Source organism: Rhagoletis zephyria, unplaced genomic scaffold (genome assembly GCF_001687245.7).
Source record: "Rhagoletis zephyria isolate East Lansing unplaced genomic scaffold, Rhagoletis_zephyria_1.1 Rzeph_scaffold_11205, whole genome shotgun sequence".
Taxonomy (NCBI): Eukaryota; Metazoa; Arthropoda; class Insecta; order Diptera; family Tephritidae; genus Rhagoletis; species Rhagoletis zephyria.
Genome location: NW_016168282.1, coordinates 3,016 through 17,112, shown reverse-complemented (window position 1 = coordinate 17,112; position 14,097 = coordinate 3,016). Strand labels below are relative to the sequence as shown.

The 14,097-nt window shown below is 34.4% G+C and overlaps 1 protein-coding gene across 1 annotated transcript in view; it reads left to right on the top strand.

Moving 5' to 3' along the window:
* LOC108376912 (serine/threonine-protein phosphatase rdgC-like) overlaps positions 1 to 14,097 on the top strand; it is a gene marked incomplete at its 3' end in the record, with an annotated part of 17,208 nt that overhangs the window by 1,877 nt on the left and 1,234 nt on the right. The window contains exons 2-4 of the mRNA XM_017633176.1: positions 5,709 to 5,836; positions 13,038 to 13,131; positions 13,830 to 13,972. Of these exons, the coding sequence (XP_017488665.1) occupies positions 5,709 to 5,836; positions 13,038 to 13,131; positions 13,830 to 13,972 (365 nt within the window). The remainder of the gene's footprint in view (positions 1 to 5,708; positions 5,837 to 13,037; positions 13,132 to 13,829; positions 13,973 to 14,097) is intronic.

Sequence of the window (14,097 nt, the reverse complement as noted above, 5' to 3'; positions counted from 1 at the left end):
ATTTTGAGTGAATTATCTTCAGTAGTTACTAAAATATCGCAGTTTTCGTATTTCTGAAAATTACCGTTATATGGGAGGTAGGCGTGGTTATTGTCCGATTTTGCCCATTTTCAATCTGAACCTACCTTGGATTAAGGGAAACCTACATACCAAATTTCGTTGAGATATCTCAATTTTTGCTCGAGTTATCGTGTACACGGACGGACGGACAGACGGACAGACGGACGGACAGACAGACATGGCTTAATCGATTTCTTTTTTCATCCTGATCATTTATGTATACATTTGTCTATATCTATCTCGATTCGTTTTGCCTGTTACAAACAACCGTTATGTGAACAAAGTTATAATACCCTTGTGCACAAGTGCGCTCGGGTATAAATATAATCAGGTAACCATATAACCTGATAACCAGACAGGCGTGAAGAGCCACGATATGTTTTAATTGAAACACGAAATATCGGAGTAAAAAATTCACCTTCTTTTCATTGAAAATTAACAAGTAATTTTTAAGCAAAAAAAAAACTGACTTTAATTCTCATATAAAAATTTTGGAGTACCGTTAATTTCGTCTTAATTCAATTACTGCAATCGGTTAACGTGCTTCAAATTTATGCACCATTATACATGAAAAAAATATATATATTCCGACGAATTGATAAGCTCCTCCTTTTTTTGAATTCGGTTAAAAATGAAAATAGTTTCCGGTTCAACATTATGATGTGTGTGTGTGAAATATCAAAATTACAGTTTCGCCATTTTCTAAAGCCACATTGGATTTTCCAGCCGCTAAGGGTGGCTAACCGCGTTATTTCGATATGCATCATAAAAGAATTTTTCACAGTACCGACGCATTAAAATGTTAACTTTTATATTTGATCCCCTGCTGAGGAAACTAACGCAGCATAACTTAGTAGTAATGGTAGTAACGAAAGTATGATCGGAATCTGTGGAGATTTGAAGACTAGGCAGCTGTTTTGATACAAAGACAGGGGACTATTTCAAATTCCAAAGAGGATAGGATAACGGGATCCAGAACACAAAGTCAGAATGTGAATTTAAGATACCGTCAGTTGTATTAGATGAGCTCCAAACTGTTGAGGTCATGCCAGAGAACTAGGTTTCTGCTTCGACAATTACTGCAAAAATTTTAAATATATTCGTTGTCCATTTTCAGGGTAAACGCTGAGATAAATAACAGACGAATTTCGACCAAAGTAACAGATTGATAACAGTGTGGCCATTGCATGTACATATTTGAGAGAGACCATTTTTCCCACATTTATGGAATATCTCAAGTAAATGCCAAATTCGACCGGCTAAAAATATATGTACATATGAAGCTGAACTTGAGTGATTGCTGGAAAACAGTTTGCCATAAAAACCCCGATTTGACCAAAATTTTGACTTGTGGGGTTTCGCAAATAACACTGTAGGGAAACCTCAAGTTTAAAATTATACAAAAAACGACGAAACACTTAAACTTAACTGTGAGTCGTCGATTACGAATCTGTATTCTGTTTCATATTTTATGAAAAAAAAAATCAAATTTTAACTTTTAATTTTAATTTTAATTTTTATGAAATATGAGCAGGGCGTTTACTTGTAATTCGATTCGAAAGTATTTTTGTCCGAAAACTTATTTGATGTACCCCCTACATATATCGAAATCGAATTGAAATATTCCGTTCTCGGATTGCCATATTTGATTTACGGATATGAGCAGCTACGTACAGCGCATTTGATTTTCAACGTTACTCGAAAATTGAAAATTTATTCGAAAGCGTTTTGGCTTTTTTCGTACATGGCGTATGAGCAACATTTGTTTGTTTGAATTTCTTTTCATTCACAATACAAAATTTAAATGAAAATATCTTTGAAAAATGCCATGATCTAAAAAAATGGTTTTTGGATCCGTAATCTATGACTCAAAAATTAAGTTTACGTGTCACCGCATTTTTTGTGCCATTTTAGCGTGCCTACAGTGTAATCGGTTCATATTTGATAAGCATTTGTGTACATAAAAACTAGTTTTAATTCTTTAGGTGGAATTTCCTGAATTTATTAATATTTTTATTTTTATTTGAAAATTTGGTTTTCCATCCCAGAGTCTCATCCAGCTCTCAAGCTTTCATTCTCCGATCGCTCAATATTTTATCCATAGATTTTACTGAGGATTTCTGGCGTGACGCCATTTTCGCTAAAGTTTAAATATTTTTTTCTTACCCTCACTTGCGTAATCCAATTTATTTTAGAGTCAACTCTCTTAGTAAAAGAGCTGTCTAAAGTCAAAAGAGGAAATCGAAAAGGCGTTGTCGCAGGCTAGTAAAACAAACTAAAAACGAATTCCATTAATTTAACACAAAAATTCAATTACGCACAGCACTCCCACCAAGAACAGATGGATGATCGGAATATAATTGCAAAACTACAAAAGGAATTTGTCTATAATTAATTTTCTAACTACTCGCGGCAGCAGTGCGAAAAACTAGCGGCACACCTAAGTATTTATAACTATGCAACAATGTGACAGCACCTTGCTAAAAGTATTTGTTACAAAAAAAAAAATGAAATTCAAGAAAAAGGTGATTCTCATTTCGCTAAATGGTGCGCGTTGAGTGGGTGTGTGATTGCTACTGAAGTGTTCAAATTTCAATTATCCTATGCCACTGCTAACGGCGAGTGCAACATATAAATTAAATTGAATATTCGCGCACAATTTATTGTTGCAAACACGGGAGCTGCAAAAAGTGCGCGGTGCTTAGAGGGTGAAAAAGTTTGCTAATCACGCTTAGTTTGCACTTTTCATGCTAATCAAGCAGTTACGTTTGCTTCAGTTGTGCAAGGACATGCAATAAATATGTAAGTCCTGTTGTTGCACTATGAACGAGTACAAGCAAGCGAGTGCTTTATGTTCAGCTGTCGTTGTTAGTGAGCGGTATTTGACAAGCTTGATGTGCGCATTTTCTGGAAACATATACATATATGTATACAGAAGTATGTTTGTATGTATGGAGGTGCAGCTGATGACGCTTGCTTGCTTGAGCGTTTTAATTTTTTTTTGGCGTAAACTTTGTTTAGGTTTTCACATAGTTTTTGTTTCGGCCAGTTCACTTCTTCGCACCAAAAAGTCTAGTTGCCAGCTTGCTTTGTTCCTTGCACTTGTCAACTGCAAGTACTTTTTATTTGTTGGGAACTTTGAGTTTGGTGAAAGCTGAATTTATTATTTTGTAATTTTTTCAGACACTTTTAAGTAACTTTCGTTGTTGAGCGCCATGTTTGTTCGTTCTTTGTCCTTTACAATTTAGATTTCAAAAAAAAAAAAAAGTTAGCCTCTTTAACCTGTGTGTGACCTCTAAATTTTTTTCGTGCAATGAAAAATACTTTAGCTTCTTTTAGCGCACATAAATACAAAATTTGTTTTTTGTTTTGTTTAGTATTTTGCAGACCAGTCCTAATTTTTAAAAGCTACTTAAACTTTTTTTTTTTAATTTTTCTGAATATATCTCACTTAAATTTTTACTCAAATGCATAATTCTAATGTATGTATGTGTGTCCATAATAAAACCCTGCTTTTAATACTTTCGTTCTATTTGGCTGAATGGCGCTATATATATATATATATACTTGCTATTTCCGCTTAAGTGCGTTCAGTTATTTTGAGGCATATTTTAATATTGCCAGCGTCCAAGTCTTAAGTGATATCTCTAGGAAATGTTATTGCTTAGCGTAAACTTCCTGATGAGTTTTTCTATTTTCAATTCAATTATTCCACTTACTCGCAACAAAAATTGTTAATAGTTAATAACTTTTACAAGCCAAGCCAAAATAAACGCATCCATCCGGAGGAACTCATCCTTGAAAAAGTTACATTATTTTTATATTTCTTAAAAACTGGTATTAATTGGAATATGCACAAAAAAACATGCACAAATCCTCCGCAAAACTAAAAAAAAAAATAAAAATAAAAAACACGGTTTTCTGAACTCTTTCAAAATATTCGTTCCTAAGAGACATGAAAAAGCAAGTGATCTCTTGCAGCTCACATACAACATACGTTTTGGTTGTGTTAGTCTTAACGCTATGAAGCTTTAGAAATAAGCTCAACATATCGTATATGGCACAGTTTGTTTTAGAAATATGTAAGATAGTAGAAATTATTACTAAATGATTTCTAAAAGCTTTTACGCAAAACTTTTTATGTTTCTAATGGTTGGAGGTGTCCTAAATGAATATTCCAATGTTACTCATAAGCCACGTTGTTTTTTCCTAACACTGTTCTGCAGTCGGCTGGCGAATTGATGAGACCAAGTTTTTCTGAGAGTCTGGACTGTATATAAAAAAATTATTTCTCAGTTTTCCTAGGTTGGCGATTTTAGTTTTCTTTTTTCAATTAAAATTGGTGGTCGCAGAGCAGCTTCTAAAACAATTAAAACAATTTGTATGCAAATATTTATACTCTCAAAAGGCCTTTCTGATCGGTTTTGTATACGAGACATCTGAATTTGCAACTTATTTTTGCCAAAACGGCCGCTGTGTGCGCATTGGAGAAAACAAAAACATAACGGGTCATTGTTGAGAAACATTGTTTGCACTTTTCCTTCAAGGTCCTTCCATGCTTTTTGCGTTATAGCGCACACAGCGGACATTTTGGCAAAAATAAATTGCAAGTTCAGATTCCTCGGTCTCTAAAGCCCTTCGAGAGGGCTTTTGATGGTATAAATATTTACATTTAAATTACTTTTAATTGTTTTAAATGCTGCTTTGCGATCACCAACTTCAAATTGCAATAGGACGTTTAAAGTCGCCAACCTGCGAAAAAGGAGAAATAGTCCTATCAAAGAGTCATATCAATAGCATCACCATTTCACAGTGGTATTGTTTGCCAATCATGTTTATTTATTTATTTTTAAGAATTTTCAGTTAAAATGTAGTCCATTCTCTAACAAAACGCATATGAACCCAACTTTAAAACGTTATAGAAAACTAAAAAAATATTCAAAAAATGTTCATCGCAATTTTAAACTTTTTCACAGAAGTGTTACATTTTTTTTTTGAGCTTACAGTTTTATAGCCCACTAAAATTCCAGTAATGTGCAAGTTTCAAGTAGCTAAACATTACCCGTGACTTTTTAGAATTTTTTGCCGAAGGCGTTGCGGTTTTCTTCCATATAAAAAATAAATTTCGTTTGCTCTTATATGGAAGCATATGCCACAAAAAAATCTCAAAAATCAAGGGTGGTTTTTAGCCACTTGTAACTCGCGGCTGCTGTAGTTTAGTGGCTAGCAGTGCGCGCTACTACTCCGCAGGGCCTGGGTTCAAGCCCTGTTCAAAGCAACATCGAAAAAAGTATAGAAAAAAGGTTTCTTCTTAACAGCGGTCGCCCCTCGGCTGGCAATGGCAAACCTCCGAGTGTATTTCTGCCATGAAAAACAGCTCCTCATAAAAATTGCCGTTCGGAGTCGGCATATAATGGTTAGTCTTTTCAGATTTTTCTCCTGAAACCATACTATACTGGTACTGCAATTTAGCCAGCTATATATAAATATGAAAATAATGAGCGAATGCGTGCAATATAAAGATAATTTTTATTTTAACACATCTTTCTAAGTCGAAATGAAATTACTTTTTTAAAACTTTTGTTAATTGAATACTTCTAAAAATTGTTTGCTTTTATGAATTTCAACTTTTTCATTATATTTTACAGCCTTGCGGGCAGCTTTGCTGATCCAGCGCTGGTATCGGCGCTATAGAGCGCGCATGGAAGTTCGTCGTCGCTATACATGGAATATATTTACAAGTTTGGAATACGCTGGAGAAAATGATCAAGTTGAGGTAAGTTCAAACAGTTTATATTTATGTATGTGTATGTATGTATATGCGTATAAGAAAACATAACTAGCATAGGGTCATTAAAACATATTTTTTGTTTTAATGAGACACCTAGTAGCCAGAGTCCCCGATAAAATGTCAAGCACTTTTAATGCTTCAAAAGTCAATAAATTAAATTTAACAACGGTGTTGCAAAATGTACAAAAATAAACAGATGATAAAACTAAGAAAAACCGCAGAATTTTCCGTAAACGTGTTGGTCTCATTTTGCTGTCTTAAAAATAGCGAAGCATACATATGTACATATGTAAGTTAGTGGGTATACAAATACATGCTTGCACGTGTATGTAATTTTCCTTAATGCACTGTTGCTTTCTTTGCAGGTTTCCACTTTGTTGCTTTGTCTAATTGCTTGTGTTTAGCATTTTATTTGAATGAGCGTTCTTAAAAATTGTCCGCTTTTGTTAGCAATTCTCTTTTTTAACCGACTTCCAAAAAAGGAGGAGGTTATTAGTTCGTCGGAATATTTTTTTGTGTTTTTTTTTTATGTATGTTACCGCATAACTTTGGACCACGTCAACCGATTTCGATAATTATTTTTGCATCGGAAAGGTAGTGTCTCAGAGGTGGTCCCATACTAATCTGGTTTAGATCATGAAATATATGTATATATATATTTTTTAAGTCGATTTTTTTTTTGCTAAATATTACACACACACATTTTCATAAACGGACTAGAGGTATAAAATAATTTTTATATATATTTTTATATATATATATTTTTTTAAGTCGTTTTTTTTTCTTTTTGCTAAAAATTACTAGAGGACTAGAGGTATAAAATAATTTTTTCTACACCTACCGAAGTGCAGAGTGCTTATAGTGTTAGCGTCGTTGGGGTGAAGGTATACAGGTGTTTATAGTTTGTAACATACGGAGCGGTGCTGCACTAGAGTGACTCTACTCCATACCGATGGGTGGATATTAGTACGAAGTTGTCCTTGAATGTAGAATCTACGTCTCCAGTCGTGCAGGTGCCATCTTATGTGTGCGGAGGGCGGGTCGTTTCAAAGAGAAGCGTTGTTCTATTTCATAGTGTTAAACTCTACCATAACCAACATCTAGTCGTCAATATAGCATGGCAGTTGTACGTATAACTGCGTTTTAACTCTTTCAAAAGTTTCTCGACTACGTTTTTCTTGCCCTAATGTCGGAAGCACACCCAAAGTTCACCACAGATTGGGAAATTGTTTGTTGGTCGTTAGAAGAGTATCTTTACCAAAATTCTATGTATCAGCTGTCTGGTAGCGACTTCAGGAATTTGGCCCTTGCTTTTTGAGAAAGAGTACAGGAGAATGGTTGCATGCGCAGAAGCTTATGCAAATGGGGAACGCTTTTGAATGTCGTTCACTATTTGATTATTTTGCGTACGGTTTAATCGCAGCTGACGCCGTCTAGATGTTTCTATCTACGTATCCCCTTGGTAGCTACAAATCACACGCTTAGGAGCGAATTAAAGTAGAGAAGGCGAAAAATCTAGCGTGAGCTGGAATTGAGTCCCGCCATGTGAAGAGTTTAACTGAGCCTGTGATGAGACCCTCCTCTTTTGATGGCGACCACGGTAAATGAATATTGGACTATGATTATAGGGTATGCACCTGGAATATCCGCACTCTTGATGGGGAAGGTGCCTTTGCCTGGTTGGTTTATATCCTCGGGAGGACAAAGGCTAACATCGTAGCCATCCAAGAAATGCGATCGATGGGACAAGGCAAAGAAAGCGTAGGTTCTTGCGTGTCAGTTGTCATGTAAAGTAGCAGAAATTCGGTGTTGGATTTGTGGTTGGAGAGAAACTCCGTTGCCCAGTACTATAAGAAGAGATCTTTGGCGGCACCGTTAGCCTCCACGACGAAATATCTGATAACGGACTGAGCCTAATCGACTCAGCGGAGGCCCGGAACAAGGTATATTTCAGTAAATGTTGAATTAAAAATTGTTAAAAATTAGTATGTGAAGTAGAATTTTGGTACAAAATAATATTATGAAATTTTTGGAAGATGGCCGTGACACCGCACACTTATGTCGAAATGCTGTATCTCAGTAGCCGCTTTTGCAATTCTTATTAAACTTTAGAATAGCCTTGCTTATGGTGCAGCTAAGAAATCTATTGAAAATCTTTGAAGTCGGCAAATAACCACGCCCACCTCCCAATCAACGGTAATTTACAGAAACACGAAAACTGCGAAAAATCAATGATTAATGACGCTAATTAACTCAAAGTCGATTATTACAATAATCAAAAAATTAGATTATTATTAATTTTTGGATAATGGCCCTGGCGCCGCCCACTTATGACCACAAATCTGTATCTCTGTGACCAATTTATCAATTTTACCAAACTCGGTGTACTTAATGACCTTGGTACTGGAAAGCAATTCGTTGGAAATTATTCAAATCGGACTAAAGTTTACACCTCCTTTCCGTATAACGGTAAATTGCAGAAATACGAAAACACTGATTAAACTCGGTTTTGCCCGAACTTATACATTGATTTTTGATTGAAATTTTCCCCTCATATCCCCTCAATCATAGTGACCTATTTTATTGAAATGCTTGCTAGAGTGCTTGCAATTATTGTCGTTTATAATTGTAGAGGTATTTCGTATTCTCATTTCAAATATTCACAACAAATTGCTCTACACTTTATTGCATATTTCGTTGGTACAATGCATACATATCTCAAATAGTAATGCCAAGTCCACATTGTGGCTTGCCAAAGCATTTCTGAAATACTGGTTGTTTGTCTGGTAGCTTTTGTTATACATATTACAGTGCTTTCATGCTTTATATATTTACTAGTACAAAACTTTTGTATAAATCCCTCAAATAAATAAATATATCGCAAATACTATAATTTTCCGCTTTAATAGCTTCACATAAATTATATTCCACTTCCTTTTGTCTACTTTGCTATTTTTTTCACAAACAACTCACTCACACAGCTGGCCATCACATCACGTTTGACCTTTACAATTGTCTGCATTGCCACAAAGAGAAAAAGAGTATGCATTAAAAAATTACACGCGAACTCACAAGGAAAACAAATAAATAGAATAGAATGGCATGTTCGCCAGTGGGCTACCCCATAAACAATTTCATACCCCATAAATAATTTCATACATATTACTATGTATTAACATTTATGTATATTAGACTGCATCACTAAAAAAAATGCGGTTTTTCCACCGGTATTACAAAATCTATTATATTCTAAGACGTCCACCAAAATATTTCGGAAAAATATTAAGATTTAAGCGAGCTGGACCGATTTGAAAATACCTCCAAAAATTGGGTTTTTTAGGGATTAAAAAAAGTTTCTTAAAGAACTTTTTGAAAAAAGTCCCTTCATATGACAAATTTGATTAAGCTTAAAAAATCTGCATAAAAATATTTAAAAATCTTTTCAACTGAATCGTAAGAATGAAATTTTTGATGCTGTTGTTATACTTTTTCAAAGATTGATTTACGAAAAACTTGAATAGCTGGGCCAAAAACTATTCTGATTTAGATTTGCGGAAAGTAGAAAGGTATTTTCACACTGTTTTTATTTCTGTACAAAAAAAAAATAATTCGTGTTTCCCCTTTAATTTTCAAATACCCACACTCCTTATTTCAATTTTGAATGATGTTCGTTCATCCTACCTTTCTCTTTCATCCTTTGAATGAGTTTATTAGCAAAGAAATAAAATGGGTAAGAAAACACCTTTCCAATGACTTCCCTTAAGTCTAAACCGGAAGAGTTGTGGTTCAGCTACTCAAGTTTTTCTTATAGCAATCTTTGAAAAAAGTTAAAAAACAACATCAAAAATCTCATCATTACGATTCCGTAAATTTTTTTCTTTTTTTTATATTGTTATTCAAATTTTTTAAGTTTAAACCGTTTTGTCATTTAAAGGGATTAAAAAAAAAAAATCTTTAAGAAACTATTTTGATTCATAAAAAATTTCATTTTTGGAGGTATTTTCAAATTGGTCCAGCTCACTTAAATCTTAATAATTTTCCGAAATATTTTGGTGGACGTCTTAAAATATAATAGATTTTATAATTCTAATGGAAAAATAGTACCGATTTTTTTTTTGTGCGGTGAGTGATGCAGTCTAATGTATATGGAACTTAATATTTAAGTCAGTGAGCTGGCCCTTGCTTCGGGGCAGCCCAGCGCTCACTTCACAGCAGTGTGCGTTCAGCTCGCCATACTTCGAATAAACTGCATTCAACCCTTACTAGCCATTGGCGCGCTGTGCCATCAGTGCATAATTAAATGTGGTCGGCGCTGCGACAACGTACAAGTAACATACATACGGGTATGTGCATAATTTTGTAGGCACGTATTTATGTACGTGCATGCAGTTGGAGTCCCCCGTGTCTGGCGCTATGCTTCCAAAACAAACTCGCNAAAAAAAAAAAAATCGTTCGTGTTCCCTTTTTATTTTCAAATACCCACACATCTTAATTCAATGATGATTCAATTAATTTGAATGATGTTCGTTCATCTTACCTTTCTCTTTCATCCTTTGAATGAGTTTATTAGCAAAGAAATAAAAAGGGTGAGAAAATACCTTTCCAATGACTTCCCTTAAGTCTAAACCGGAAGAGTTGTGGTTCAGCTACTCAAGTTTTTCTTATAGCAATCTTTGAAAAAAGTTAAAAAACAGCATCAAAAATCTCATCATTACGATTCCGTAAAACTTTTTCTTTTTTTTTTTATATTTTTATTCAAATTTTTTAAGCTTAAACCGTTTTGTCATTTAAAGGGATTAAAAAAAAAAAAAATCTTTAAGAAACTATTTTGATTCATAAAAAACTTAATTTTTGGAGGTATTTTCAAATCGGTCCAGCTCACTTAAATCTTAATAATTTTCCGAAATATTTTGGTGGGCGTCTTAAAATATAATAGATTTTATAATTCTAATGGAAAAATAGTACCGATGTTTTTTTTTTGTATGGGGAGTGATGTAGTCTAATGTATATGGAACTTAATATTTAAGCCAGTGAGCTGGCCCTTGCTTCGGGGCAGCCCAGCGCTCACTTCACAGCAGTGTGCGTTCAGCTCGCCATACTTCGAATAAACTGCATTCAACCCTTACTAGCCATTGGCGCGCTGTGCCATCAGTGCATAATTAAATGTGGTCGGCGCTGCGGCAACGTACAAGTACATACATACGGGTATGTGCATACTTTTGTAGGTACGTATTTATGTACGTGCATGCAGTTGGTGTCCCCCGTGTCTGGCGCTATGCTTCCAAAACAAACTCGCTTTTTTTTGTTTTACTTCATTACTTCATTTATTTTGCTTTCTACTTTTTTTTTTGCAATTTTCTTTGCGGTTGGACATCGAAAAGCGCGCGACCACACTAACGCTTCTCTCTCCCCATTGCTTGCGGTCAAGTGAACTTAATGGCGTTGTTTCGTGCGCTTGTGTTCGTGCTTTCACCAGCAGTTCATTTCTAATTTAATTTCATGTTTCAAATATTCAATTTAGTTTTAATATCATTGTGTGTTGGGGTATGTGTCATTTAATTCTGGTTTTCGTTCATGATTTACTAGAGAAAATTACTGTCATAAAATTGGTAAAATCACGAACTAGCAATTTATTTTATAGTGACCACAAAAAACTGCAAGGGAGTTTTCAAGTGTGTACTATTAGCAATGGCAACTTGTTTTCACATATTTACCACTTTTTTTCGTTTGTATGTACTTAAATGTGAACCTTCAAAACCCACAGACTTAGCAATAAAAAAATATATGTTGTATATGTAATACGCTGTACATACAACTTTTGAGCTATAATTTACACTTTATCCGCCTGAAGATTGCTAACGTACTTGTAAGATATCATTATCTAAAAAAAACTTGTTAAGCCATTTTCAATGTCGTTCGAGTTGTCGTAAACTGTGCACTTGCATGACAGTTGTCAAGGGCAACCTTGACCTTCATTTTTTACATCTCTAGTGAAATTTAATTTTTATATACTATACATACAAAGGATTTCCTGCAGCAATTTTTAAACATGACTACCCCTTTCTTAGTTTTTTTTTTAAGCTGTGTGGACTATAAATAAGAAAACTTGTTAAAAATAAATAAAAAGAATATTCATAAAGATTTTTCCAAGCTTTTTCCTTGTATCCATTTTGGCATTTTTATCTACCTTTGGAATGAAAGTACCCGAAAAAGTAGGTAAGTAGGTAGGTGCGGCTGCCGCTAATAGTGTTGAAAGCTTACGACAGCTTTGCCCGCGGGCAAGGCGGTGCCCATCAGTGATTTAGTGTCTCTGACGAATCCCTACAGCGATTTTAGATTTGTATCCGCCACTTCGCTTACATATGTACATATATCGTCAAAAAAAGGCAACCCCAAGTGCGTAGTTCCCTCATGGACAGTGCAGAGCAGTCAGAGAGAAGGTGAGAAACTGCCACCTGCTCCACATTGTTTTCGTTGCACCATCTGCATGATTAACGTCCTGCAAGCAGCTTGAAAGTCCTGGAAGACTCTACTTGGTCGTAATATTTACAGTTTTTCTCTAGATTATTCAATACTCATTATAAATATAAGTGAATAAGTTTATAATATTTTTAGAAAAATTTCGGTTATGCCGTTTTGTATCCGAATAATTTTCAGTATATCTAATAAAATGCACGTTTCAAGTGGCTGTCAAATAGCGTTGAGTTTTGGTAATTTTTTTTTGTTGGCGGTGCTGCGCATATTTGAGCATATCGGCCGGAAGAAGGTGAAATTTGTTTAAAATGCAAGGGTGTGAGTGTCCCAGTGCTTTAGTGAGTCTGCGAGGTCTCTTTTAAACGAACAACAGAGTGTAGCTAAAAAGGCTATAAGTCCATTTGGAGCTAAAAAATTTTTTTTTTTTTTTGTTTACAAGCCCTAATAGTTATTATTATTGTAATTATTACGTAGTATACTTTTTAGAGATTAGAAAACATCACCCACATTGATTGCAGTGGGCTCTAAATATCTCGATACATGAAAAAATGTACTTGTGGCATTTTGAAAAAAAAAAACAAAAACAAGGAAACGGCACATATTTAGTGCACATTTTAGATGAATTCCCAAATATAAGATTTAATAATAATTTGCACATTTCTGCCTATGACTTTATGAAACACATAAAAAAATTCTTTACTTTTCTTTGCAGCTATACAACTTCTTCAATGCGTTACTTACACACATTCCCGAAGCTGCTGCTTCCCATCGTCCATCAATACAAAAGGACTCAGAGATATCATTAGGTAATTACGAATATGTTGTTTAACTGATATACTTATTTATATTGCGCACTTTTTTTTACTTATGTAAGAATGTTTTAATTCCCTATCTACGCGAACGAGAAGTGTAATTAGAAGTATGATCATCAAGAAGCAGATAAAATGATCCTGTCATGTTAGAAATATTCATATACATATCTACATACATATGTAAATAAGTATAAATATATATTTATACACACACTTACACACTTGTAAGAATTTATTCTATGTATTTGCTATCAAATATAAAGTAGATTTTACGTAAATTCTGCAAAGATGCAAAGAGGATGCAATTTGGATTCGAAACTTCTGATTTTTTATTTTGACTTCCAATTCTTGATGATTTTTGGCTGCATTTTAAAGTTGCACGCAGTAAAACGAAGTTAAAAGTGAATTTTCGGCTCCAAATGGCATCCACGGCTATAATAATGAAAAAATAATATGCATACTTTTGACACACCCTGTATATTAGATTGTACGTGCGTATATGCTCATTTCTCATTGTATGTATGTACTCGTATTACTCTATTTGTATCGCTAATTCTTCACCTCTCTCTCTCTCTCATATTGTCTTTCGCATATCCTCTTCATTCCCTCAACTCGTTCCATTTACCTTGTATGTGTAACGCTTACAATACAAACATATGCTTGTGACAAATAAAATGTTACACGAACTACAGCTTCAGATGTTTATTTCGATGAGTCAGATTTCAATGAGGATGGCGAATATCGGTCGGATAAAAATTATGATGGACCACATATAAAATTTCCACTAATTAAAAAGGATATTGTGACGCTAATTGATTTGTTTCGCAAGAAAAAGGTGAGCTAAATTATACAGCAATTAACTAATGCCGTTTTCTTTTCTACCGGAAAATGTTAGCTTCTCATTACCCTGTTCGCACAAATACTAAGGAGAGGGCAATAGGAAGGCAACATTAAAAAAAA